Below are 12,852 nucleotides of genomic sequence, written 5' to 3'. Positions count from 1 at the left end.
CTATCCTGTTCAATTGATCTATATTTCTGTTTTTGTGGCAGTACCATACAGTCTTGATTACTGTAGCTTTGTAGTATAGTATGAAATAAGGGAGCCTGATTCCTCCAGCTCTGTTTTTCTTCCTCAAGATTGCTTTGAATATTCGGGGTCTTTTGTGTTTCCAAACAAACTGTGAAAATTTTTTTCTAGTTCTGTGAAAAATTCCATTGGTGATTTGGTAGGGGTTGCATGGAATCTGTAGGTTGCTTTGGGTAGTATGCTCATTTTCACAATGTTGATTCTTCCAATCCAAGAACATGGTATATCTCTCCATCTATTTGTATCATCTTCTATTTGTTTCATCAGTGTCTTATAGTTTTCTGCATACAGGTCTTTTGTCTCCATAGGTAGGTTTATTCCTAGGTATTTTATTCTTTTTGTTGCAGTGGTAAATGGGAGTGCTTCCTGAATTTCTCTTTCAGATTTTTCATCATTAGTGTATAGGAATGCAAGAGATTTCTGTGCATTACTTTTGTATCCTGCTACTCTACCAAATTCATTGATTAGCTCTAGTAGTTTTCTGGTAGCATTTTTAGGATTCTCTATGTAGAGTATCATGTCACCTGCAGTGACAGCTTTACTTCTTCTTTTCCAATTTGGATTCCTTTTATTTCTTTTGCTTCTCTCATTGCTGTGGCTAAAACTTCCAAAACTAAGTTGAATAATAATGGTGAGAGTGGGCAACCTTGTCTTGCTCCTGATCTTAGTGGAAATGGTTTCAATTTTTCACCATTGAGAACAATGTTGTTTGTCATATATGGCCTTTATTATGTTGACATATCTTCCCTCTATGCCCACTTTCTGGAGGGTTTTTATCATAAATGGGTGTTGAATTTTGTTGAAACGTTTCTCTGCGTCTATTGAGATGATCATATTGTTTTTCTCCTTCAATTTGTGAATATAGTTTATCAAATTGATTGATTTGTGTATATTGAAGAAACCTTTCATTCCTGGGATAAACCCCACTTGATCATGGTGTATGGTCCTTTTAATGTTCTGTTGGATTCTGTTTGCTAGTATTTTATTGAGGATTTTTGCAGCTATGTTCATCAGTGATATTGGCCTGTAGTTTTCTTTTTTTGTGACATCTTTGTCTGGTTTTGGTATCAAGGTGATGGTGGCCTCATAGAATGAGTTTGGGAGTGTTCCTCCCTCTGCTATATTTTGGAAGAGATTGGGAAGGATAGGTTTAGGTCTTCTCTAAATGTTTGATAGAATTCGCCTGAGAAGCCATCTGGTCCTGGGCTTTTGTTTGTTGGAAGATTTTTAACCACAGTCTCAATTTCAGTGCTTGTGATTGGTCTGTTTATATTTGCTATTTCTTCCTGGTTCAGTCTTGTAAGGTTGTGCTTTTCTAAGAATTTGTTCATTTCTTCCAGGTTGTCCATTTTATTGGCATAGAGTTGCTTGTAGTAATCTCTCATGATCTTTTGTATTTCTGTAGTGTCAGTTGTTACTTCTCCTTTTTCATTTCTATTTCTGTTGATTTGAGTCTTCTCCTTTTTTTTCTTGATGAGTCTGGCTAATAGGTTATCAATTTTGTTCATCTTCTCAAAGAAGCAGCTTTTAGTTTTATTGACCTTTGCTATCATTTCCTTCATTTCTTTTTCATTTATTTCAGATCTGATCTTTATGATTTCTTTCCTTCTGCTAACTTTGGGAGTTTTTTGTTCTTCTTTCTCTAATTGCTTTAGGTGTAAGGTTAGGTTGTTTATTTGCTATGTTTCTTGTTACTTGAGGTAGGATTGTATTGCTATAAACTTCCCTCTTAGAATGGCTTGTGCTGCATCCCATAGATTTGAGTTGTCATGTTTTCATTGTCATTTTGTTTCTAGGTATTTTTTTTATTTCTTCTTTGATTTCTTCAGTGATCTCTTGGTTATTTAGTAGTGTATTGTTTAGCCTTCATGTGTTTGTATTTTTTACAGATTTTTTCCTGTAATTGATATCTAGTCTCATAGCATTGTGCCTGGAAAAGGTACTTGATATGATTTTAATTTTCTTAAATTTACCATGGCTTGATTTGCGACCCAAGATATGATCTATCCTTGAGAATGTTTCATGAGCACTTGAGAAGAAAGTGTATTCTGTTGTTTTTGGATGGAATGTCCTATAAATATCAGTTAAGTCTATCTTGTTTAATATATCATTTAAAGCTTGTGTTTCCTTATTTATATTCATTTTGGATGATCTGTCCATTGGTGAAAGTGGGGTGTTAAAGTCCCCTAGTATTATGGTGTTGCTGTCAATTTCCCCTTTTATGGCTGTTAGCATTTGCCTTATGTAGTGAGTTGCTCCTATGTTGGGTGCATATGAACAACTAAAGTAAACATAAAGCCAAATCACCTAATACTATATACAGAGCTGAGAATACATGTGAATGTAATATACCAGCTCCTGAATAAGCTTTGTGTCTAAGTAGAGGTGGTCAGGCAAAATAACCTCTCTTGGGTCAGCATGAACTTATGAAAGTCAGGAAATAATAACCAAGTCATTGTACAAATAAAATTTTAGGACAGACTTTCTCTACAAGTATTTTTAAAAGACTGTATATTTTCAAAGGAAATAAAACCTGTTCTCAGTATCTGGCGTTGTGGTAGGTAGAGTATGGAGAGGCTAGATAGGAAGAAATGGCGGGGGGCAGAGAGGATAAAAATTGAGACAAAGGTCTCAGAGTTGAGAATGTTGTTGGGGGAAAGAAAAGTAATTGTACTGGGATGAAGTGAGAATTCAATATGGACAGGTGAAGTGGAGTTGAATTATGGAGAACTTTGAAGAACCCAATGAATAGTTCAGGCTCAATTTGGTAGGTGGGGGAGGAAAGAAATAATCTTAAAATTTGGAGTTGGAAGATAACTTTAAGATCCATGTATTTCGACCAGTTGAGAGGTTGAGGCTCTTCAGCCACATCATCAAATGTTGACGAGCATCTGCTTTCATCAACAGAGCTCTCACTATTTCTCAAGGCAGAGGTCTCTGGAAATCTTGACTGTTAGAAAGTTCTTTCTTGGGTTGAGTTGAAATCTGTCTCCTTGTGGGCATACAGAACACTCCTAATCCCCCTTCTGTATGACAGCCCTTTAAGTATTTGAAGACAGCTGTCATGTCTTCTCCCAATCTCTTACAGTTTATGAGCAGAGGAGAAATGTAATGAATGTCATGTTTACAGGATTGTCATTTACTTTTAAGATGCAGAGCTCTGAGTGACAGAAGAAATGTTCCTTTGACTATGGTTCAGGGATTGGGCTTCATGTGCCTCCAAGTTGTCATGGTGTTATTCACCCCAAGATATAAGACAAGTATGTCTTTGATTTCATGCTTTCTTTAATGACAAGGCTTAGCAATCTTTCCTTTCTTCCTCCCTCCCTCCCTCCCTCCCTTCCTTCCTTTCTTCATTCCCTCCCTCCTTCCCTCCTTCTTCCTTCCTTCCTCTTTTCCTTCCCTTCTTTCTTTCTCTCCCTCCCTCCCTCTCCTTCTTTCCCCATCCCTTCTTCCCTTCCTTTCTCGCTTCCTTCCTTTCAAATACGTTTCTTCTCTTCTGTCATAGGAGTTGAATAGCACAATTGCTAAATGGTTCAGCCTTTGGAGTCAGTCCTGGATTTGAATTCCAGCTTTTCTACCTGCTTAGTGTGTCATGATGGGCAAGTTATTAATCCTGTAAGATAGGTGTCTTTTTCACTCTATTGAAAAAGAAAGGTTCTAGTTACTTAACCTTTCTTTTTCAATGGAGTGAAAAGGACACCTGTCTTATAGGATTAATATCAGGCTTAAATGGAAAAGATATATGCAAAGCATCTGATAAAAGCAGTCACTAAATGGGAGATCTTTTTATTATTTTTAAAAAAAGGAAGCAATGAAAAGTATCTGCTGCAGTCAATAAATAAATAACTATATGTGTTAGGGTTCTTCAGAGAAGCAGAACCAATAGGATATATATAAATATAGAAAAAGATTTATTATAAGGAATTGGCTTACATGATTATGGGGGCTAAGAAGTCCCAAGATCTGCAGTCAGCAAGCTGGAGACCCAGGAGAGCTGATGGGGTAAGTTCCTATCTGAGAACTGGCAGGCTCAAGACCCAAGAAGAGCCAGTGTGTCAGTTTTGAGTCTGATGTTCCGATCAAGGCAGTCAGGTAGGAGCAGTTCCCTTTTTGTTCTATTCAGATCTTCAATCAATTGAATGAGGACTAACTACATTAGAGAAGGCAATCTGCTTTACTCAGTCTGTGGATTCATATGTTCATCTCATCCAGAAACACCCTCCCAGACAAAGAATAATATTTGATCAAATGTCTACGAACCTCATGGACCAATCAAGTTGACATATAAAATTAAGCATCACACTATATAGTATATTTCTAGGAAGTAAGAAGCTCTACAAAGAAAAATAAAACAGAATAAGGGAAGAGGGTGATGGGGAGTGCTGTTTTAGGTAGGATAGTCATCTGTCAGGGATGCTTTAAAATGTACATCTCCAGCAAGACTGGGCTAAATGAACACTAAGCACCCTCTGATTAATGTCAACTCTGAACACGACTGAAATGAACCCCCTGCTCCCCTTCCTTTTTTTAAAAAAAATAAATAATTTATTTTTGGCTGAGTTGGGTCTTTGTTGCTGCGCACAGGCTTTCTCTAGTTTCAACGAGCGGAGGCTACTCCTCGTTGCAGTGCGGTGGCTCTGTTGTGGAGCACGGGTTCTAGGCCTGTGGTCTTCAGTAGTTGTGGCTCACGGGCTCTAGAACGCAGGCTCAGTAGTTGTGGCATACGGGCTTTGTCGCTCCACAGCATGTGGGATCTTCCCAGATCAGGGCTCAAACCCGTGTCCCCTGCATTGGCAGGCGGATTCTTAACAACTGTGCCACCAGGGACACCCTCCCCTTCTGATAGATGGACAGCTTGTAACATTAATATGACAGATAACTAGTGGCCATCCATGTTGCATTATGGGTGAGGACACCTTCTATGATGCTAGTAGCATGGTATGATGGAAGAGGCAACCAAACCTTTACAAGACCTAGTGCCCTGTCCTGGCTCTGCCTGAACTGTTCACTTGTCTCTCTGAACCTCAATTTCATTTTCTGAAAATTGAGGACAATCGTGGCTCCCCACAAGAATGTTGTAAGAATCAGAATATGCCAATGTACTGAAAAATCCTTTTAGAACCACTGAGCTCTTTGCAAATGTAAAATGATGTTAACTCTTAAAAAACAAAAAATCTTCAGGGATGTGGCTGAAGCCAATCTTGGAAGCAAGCTCTTAGTTTGGAAACCTGAACTCAACCTTACCAGAGACTTAAGTGAGAAATTGTTCTGTGACCACAGTTTTCCTGCAAATGTCGTGGTTAATGAGTGGCCTAGCTGGATATTTTGCTACTGACACTGAGAAAAATAATTCAGAGCCACTAAATGTATCAGACCAGTCGTGGTGAAAATGATCACGAGATTTTCTGAGTGCATATTAAGATAATGTGAGTAAAAATATTATATGCTCCCCTTTCATTTAGCTTTGCCTCTGGCATTGGGAAAATATCAAGGAAGACAGGCAAACCTGATACAATCTCCCTGATCCCTAAATAACCATAATCCACTTTTCCAGTGTGGTAGGGTGGCAGGGCAAGAGGAGAGACCACATTTAATTGAGCCAACATGGTTCATTTTTCTAGTGCCCTGCTGTAAGTATGAATTATGTGAAAAGAGGAATTCTTTTTTAACAAGACAAGTCAATGTACTTTTTATTTATTGATGTACTATTGGCCGAGATCTCAGCCAAAGGGGATAAAAACATAAGACACAAATCCCTCACTTTTCAAAGAGTTCTGTCTAGTCAGGGAGATAGAAATGGAAACAAATTATTATAGCCCAGTGTTCTGAGTACAATAAACCATGTACAAATGCAGAGACAGTAAAGAGGAACAGATAATGAGTCCCGTCTGAGGACTGTTGGAAGAGCTTCTTGGAGTTGGTGGAGTGTAACCTGGGTTTTGAAGGATGAATAGGAGTTTACCTGGCAGAAAAAGGCTGCTTCTGTCAATCATCCCTTTTCTATTTTAATTAACTAAGTTGGTGAATACCCTTCTCCATAAATACATTATAAATATTTCTCTATTAACTATAATTACATCTTTAATTTGAATGCCATTAGAACAAAAGGAATACTATGATATAAAAAGAAGGCTTTAAATGGTAATTTTATACCATTCTAACTAAAGTAGCACCTCCAAAGGCCCCCCACACCACTATTCTTTATATCATTCTGTTTATTTCTATAAAACTCTTTTAAAAATCTGAAATTATGTTGTTTTGTTAGTCTGTTTCCTCTCACTAAGAATTTAAGCAGCTGGAAGGTAGGAACTTAATTGTATTCTAGGTTGCCCAGAAGAGTGCTTGGGATATAGTAAATATTAAATAAACACATTTTTAATAAGTAAATTTCATACAGGAAATTAGTTAATATGAAATTAATATACATAGGTTTAGTGTAGACTGATTTATACTAATTCAGATTCCTTGAATTAACTTGTATTTTCAACATAAAATTTTCTCATTATGTCAGTAACACAGTAAAATTGGTGTAAAACTATAGTAAAAGGGACACGTCATGTGGGCTACTTAAGTGCTAAGTACATACATTTGGGAGGGAAAAAAGTTATCTAGACAGTGATGCTTGCAAATGGCACATACTATCTGTGGACACAGCAGGGGCAAGTGCTGGGGGGACACCACCTCATATTAGAGACTTTTCCCCCTGCTTTCTAACTTGATGTAATGTAGGGACCTTATTGAAGTCAGTATATCCTGTGGTTAAGAGCATAGATTTTGGAGATGTATTACCTGGGTTCAAATCAAAGCTTTGCCTCTTCACTGGGTGGCACTCTGGGCAAATCACACAGCCCATGTATATCATATATTTTGGCTACAAATGGGACTGATAATGATACCTCTCTTATAGAACTGTTATGAGGACTAAGTCAGTAGGTAAGTGTAGAGGGCATAATGTTTAATCTAATGATGTACATAACTTTCAGATATGAAATTGTTAGTTTCTTTGGACCTCCTTATCTTGTACCTACAGTTGGTGTACTACATAATGGGAATTGTTCCTTCTGATTCAATCTGTGACATTCAGAGTGTTGTTTTTATTTGTGATGTAGCCCACGTATTGGGTGCTTTCCTTCAATTGTGGTCAGCTGCCTAGCTTTGTTTGTTTTTTTTTTTTTTTTTTTGTACTACCTGTATTTTCAGAATTGCATTTTAGATAAAGTTCATGTTAAGCCAAGAGCTGAATTAAAATACAGTTCAAGAATTCATTTCCTCTGCTCCTTTGGTTTAACTTTAAATACAATATTGATGGCAAAAAGAATTTATTTCATTTAAAGTAATTAATTGGACTAATTTCAGTTTTTGGCTGTTATGAATCAAATTGCTATGAACATTTGTGTACAGTCTTTTGTCTGAATGTAAGCTTTCACTTCTCTGGAATAAGTGTCCAAGAGTGTAATAGCTGGATTGTATGGTAATTTTTTGTATACTTTTTAAGGAAACTGCCAAATTGTTTTCAGAGTGGTTGTACCATTTTATATTCCCATGAGCAAAGTGTGAGTGACACCGTTTCTATACATACATGCCAGCATTTGTTATCACTATGTTCTATTTTAGCCATTTTGATAGGTGTGTACAGTGAAATCTCATTGTGCTTTTAATTTGCATTTTCCTGATGGTTAATGATGTTGAATATCTTTTCATGTGCTTAGTTGCCATCTGTATACCTTCTATGATGAAATGTTTGTTCAGGTTTTACCCATTTTCTAATTGGATTGTTTGGTTTTATTTACTTGTGAGTTTTGAGAGTTCTTTATGTAACCTAGACACTAATCCTTTGCTGAGTGTGTGGTTTGAAAATACTTTCTCCCAGTCTATAGCTTGTCTTTTCATCTTCTTCATATGAGCTTTCACATAGCAAAAGTATTTTATTTTGATGAAGTCCAGTTTATCAAACTTTCTTTTTATGTGTTTGTACTTTTGGTGTCGACTCCAAGAACTCTTCTTCTAGACCTACACTCCAAAGATTTTCTTCTACTTTTTTCCTAAAAGCTTTATAATTTTACTTTTTACATTTAAGTTTACGATCCACTTTGAATTAATTTTGGTATAAAGTATAGGGTTTAGGTCAAGTTTCTTTCTTTCCCTTTCTTTCTTTCTTCTTTCTTTCATGGATATCCAATTGCTCTCGCACCATCTGTTGAAGTACTTTTGAACATTTGTCTAAAATCATATTTAGATATAAAATCATATAGTTGAGCATATTTGTATGGGTCTATTTTGGCTCTTCAGTTCTTTTTCATTGATGGATGTATCTAACCCTCTGAAATACCCATTACTTATGTAGAGTAAGTAGGGTGAATACCCAGTAAAATGATTCCTTCCATGTTAGTCTTCTTTGTCATGACTTCCAAAAAAACTATTCTGGGGTCTATGCCTTCCCATATAAATTTTAGAATAAGCTTATCTATGTCTTAAGAAAACCTTTCTGGATTTTGATAGGAATTGCATTAAACCTATAGATCAATTTGGGGATAATTGACATCTCTACTATGTTCAGTCTTCCTGTCCATGAATATGGTAGACTTCTCCATTGATTTATGTCTTCTTTGACTTCTATCAGTAATGTAATTTGCAGCACACAGATCTTGCACATGTTTTAAGTATATACCTAAATATTTCATTATCTTTGGAGTAATCATAAATGCTATTAAATTTAGTTTTTTCCAGTTGAATGAGTACAATTGTACCTCATCATGATCTTGATTTTTTTATTATTGTGATCACCAATGTAGTTAAACATTCTCTTCATTCATTTATTAACCATATTATATATTTCCTATTCTGTGAAGTATCTATTCATGGTTTTTTATGTATTTATGTATTCTTGATGCTGATTCTTTTTCAGTTTTTTATATTGTATGTGTCTTCTTCCAGTCATAACTTATCTTTTTATTTTGTTTAAGGTTTCTTTTGATGAACAACTTAAAAAAATTAATATCACTAAATTTATCAGTATTCTAATTTCTATTCAATTAATTTTCTGTCTTACTTTGGAGATATCTAGAATTTTTATCTCCAAGTCAAAATGACTCGAATGAGCTAAGTTAACAGAATATTTTTATTGGAAACAATTTTAAAATGGAAAATACCAGTTTTCATAGCCCTCTTCTAAGTAAGCAAAGAGAAACTGCTCCCTTTCTAAGACCCTGTCTGCAGTGTATCCAAACAATTAAAAAATTTAAAATTAAAAAGTTAAATAATATCCCCAATAGTTTTGGAAGAAAAAGAAAACTACTTCTCATTTCAGGTAAGTTTCCCCATAAAAATTGAGAGAAATAGATTCTTAAAGCTTCTTAAGACTTTAATTTTCCCTGATTATTTCCAAAGCACAAACTAATTTCAACCCCATAACTTCTTGCATTGTTCTGTTTTAGAATTTTTTAGTGTGGTACAGAGGGCTGACTCCTAAGTTAGTGGTGGCTTCGTATTTGGTCATTAAAGAAGAGAGATTCAGTGCCCAAAAATGTAATATATAAACTTTGGATTGAGCTGTATTATTTAGCTTACATAATGAGTATCTGAGTATTTCCTTGGCAAATACATTTTTTCCCCATCTGGTAAAAGGATCTAGGTATTCCATGAATGTGAAAAAAAAACAAGATCCAAGATCGTTTTAACTAAATGTGGCCAGTAGGTACAGAGATATATATTAAACATAGTAGTTCAACTATTTCCCCCCCAGGAAAAAGTATATTCAATTTATTTATGAACACTTCTTTATTTTGCTTTCCACTACATAAATTATATTTTAAATTCTGTTTTATTGTCATTTTAATGTTAGAAAGCAAAGTGGGGATTCACTGGGCATTTCAAGAAGTTGACATGGACACATATACACACACAATATTCCTGATCTCCAGTCCTAATATGAAAATTCAGCAAAGTTAAGCCATCCTTTGGGAAGCACAAACTGCAGTAAAAAGCACTGCTGGTAAAGCTGCTGACAATACTGTGACATTTTTAAGGATTCTTAAACCTATTAAGAATATTTTAGTATTCTGGCTCTGTGTGAATGTAAGTGGTGGTTTTCACCTCATCCAGCACAGACCTACCCCCTTTATTGCAAAGACAGCTGTTTGCCCTTCACATCTTGCCCGCAATCACTGTGGGCTAGGACTTTCCCCGAGGGCAAAGCTTACGGTAGTGCCACTCCAGCCACCAGGCATCCTTTTCTAGATCCTTATTCTGAAACTTAATTTAAAAAATCAATTACTTAAATGACTTTTAGGGATAAAATCTTACTGTCACATAGATACAATATGTAAAAAGATTTGAATTGGGGGAAATTCTTGGGCTCTTTTCCAATTTTCTTCTTCCACAAACCCTTCCTATTTTAGCAAAGGTCTGTGTACCTTTCTTAGATTAAATGCACGGCCCTGCCTTTTCCTTGAATTCAGGAAGCCCATGTTTTCTTCTCTTATGACTGACTTCCTCTAGCATAGACTTACCAGAATGGGAGAGCTGCCTCTCTGCTTCCTGGCTATCTTCCCATCCCTGTTGACTCTCCTACACGGGTGTTGCTAAGACCTTTCCTGGAAAGAAGCTACAGACTAAAACCCAAAACTGGATGCTTTTGTAGAGACACTACTTTTTAAAATATGCAGAAGGCTTGAGTTGCCAAGATGGTGTGAACCTGCCAGTGTTTTGCTATTTCCAGGACGTTGGCTCCGCTGCCAACTGTTACCACATTTTTTTTCCTGGTAAAAATGCATTTAAAAGAATGGTTATAAAAATATGGTTGTTTTAATGGAAACTTTATTGTATTCTTAGCACCAAATTATCTGAAAGACTTCAAATAAACTCACTCTTTTAAAAGTTCCAACAGTAACACAGATACTTTTTGGTCTGTACTTTGCAGAAGTGAAATTTTTCTGTCAAACTCCAGCTATTGCTGATATTGTAATCCTGGTTGATGGCTCATGGAGTATTGGAAGATTCAACTTCAGACTGATTCGGTCTTTTTTGGAAAACTTGGTTACAGCATTCGACGTGGGCTCTGAGAAGACACGAATTGGTACATCTTCTACCATTAACAGCAGTCTGCTGCCAGTGTAAAACCACCAGGAAGCTTCTTAAGAAATTTCAGATTCTTTACCAAATGGTTTTCAGAATTACAGGTTTAACAATAGTGATATTCCCAAAAGGGCAAGTTTGCATCAATAAATATTTATTTCTACTAATTTTTGCTAATGACAGTGTCACTCAATTAATTACTGAACACATTTCAATTTTCTGGAAAGCCAAAATCTTCTCTGCTTAATGATAATAATAATTTTAAAGTTGCCATTTAAGAATTTATTTGGGTAAAAGTTTTCTTTTTATTTAAAAAAACACAGCTGAATCCAGTGAAATGTTTAACAACTGGAAAATGTTTTATAGTACAAGATAATCTTTGCCAAATTAATTCTAGCTGAGATAAAAAGCAAAAAAAAAAGTGTAAATCATTGAGCAACATATCCATTTTAATCTGTAAAGTCTCTTAGTTTCCCTTCTAAATAGCCATAAAGAAAACTAATTCCTTTGGGAATAAAAACAAAAAAAAACACTATAATGTGTACAGAAGTCAAAATATAATGTTGTACACATGAAGCTGGTATAATGTTATATACCAGTTACCTCAATAAAAAAAATTAAAGAAATCTAGACCTTTTATCTACAAACATGATCAGACTTTTAAAAAAATGCTAAGTACTTGATTGGGTGCTCACTTCTAGATGGCTATAAAATATATACATTCCTTCAGCCCCCAGCTATGTTGAAAATTCCTTAAGTTGATGTCAATAACTCATTTTGAAAGTACATAAGCAGAGAAAAAAATGTTGCAAACATTGGGCCCTTCGTCATTCTAGTTTCTTGAATGGTCCACTAGATCTTTGAGTAACCCATCATTTCTGGGTGGGCTTTCTCATCTTTCTTTTCCAGGTCTTGCACAGTATAGCGGTGACCCCAGAATAGAATGGCACTTGAATGCTTTTAACACAAAAGATGAGGTGATTGAAGCTGTCCGAAATCTACCATACAAGGGAGGAAATACACTAACAGGTATGTTTTTGTTTAGTCCACATTTTTAGCAACATATCTTGCTGAAGAATAGTTTTATTACCTTGTTTTGCCACTTTGCATGTCTTAGCATAGTATTTTTAAACCAAACTAGCATATAAAGTTCTTAGATGGCTCTTTTCCCAAACCTAGCATTAAGAGTTAAAACCTAGACATCTCATCCCTTTTGCTATATGAATATAATGTCCCAGGAAGGGCTTGGTTGAACTAGAAGAGAACTGAGCAATCCCTGACACTGACAGGCTTTAGTAGCTGTCTTAACCTTTGTCAGTTCATTTTTCTTCCTCTTCACCTGTTTTTCCTCCAGTCATGCTGTCAGTTAAATAAAAACACATTTCTACCTATTTTCAAGGAAGATATTTTCTTTACCTTTATTCTGCAATCAGTAGTTATCATGGAAATATTTATGGAGTTTTGGTTTACCAATATTTTTGATAAATTAGTACAATCGGCCCTTAGCATCTCCAGATTTGACCAACCAGGGATCAGAAATATTTGGAAAAAAATTCCAGAAATTTCCCAAAAGCAAAACTTAAATTGTCGCATGCTGGTAACTATTTACAGACAATTTACATTGTATTAGGTATTATAAGTAATCTAGGGATGACTTAAAGTATCCGGGAGGATACACGCTGGTTGTATGCAAATACT

General features: G+C 35.7%; 1 protein-coding gene across 1 annotated transcript in view; it reads left to right on the top strand.

The window, feature by feature from the left end:
- The window catches only part of COL14A1 (collagen type XIV alpha 1 chain), a 229,571-nt gene that overhangs the window by 44,210 nt on the left and 172,509 nt on the right, over window positions 1-12,852 (top strand). The window contains exons 6-7 of the mRNA XM_082601195.1: window positions 11,000-11,155; window positions 12,064-12,183. Coding sequence (XP_082457321.1) covers window positions 11,000-11,155; window positions 12,064-12,183 — 276 coding nt within the window. The remainder of the gene's footprint in view (window positions 1-10,999; window positions 11,156-12,063; window positions 12,184-12,852) is intronic.

The sequence above is a fragment of the Mesoplodon mirus genome (assembly GCF_964341445.2).
Source record: "Mesoplodon mirus genome assembly, chromosome: 16".
Taxonomy (NCBI): Eukaryota; Metazoa; Chordata; class Mammalia; order Artiodactyla; family Ziphiidae; genus Mesoplodon; species Mesoplodon mirus.
This window is presented reverse-complemented; position numbering and strand designations above follow the sequence as displayed.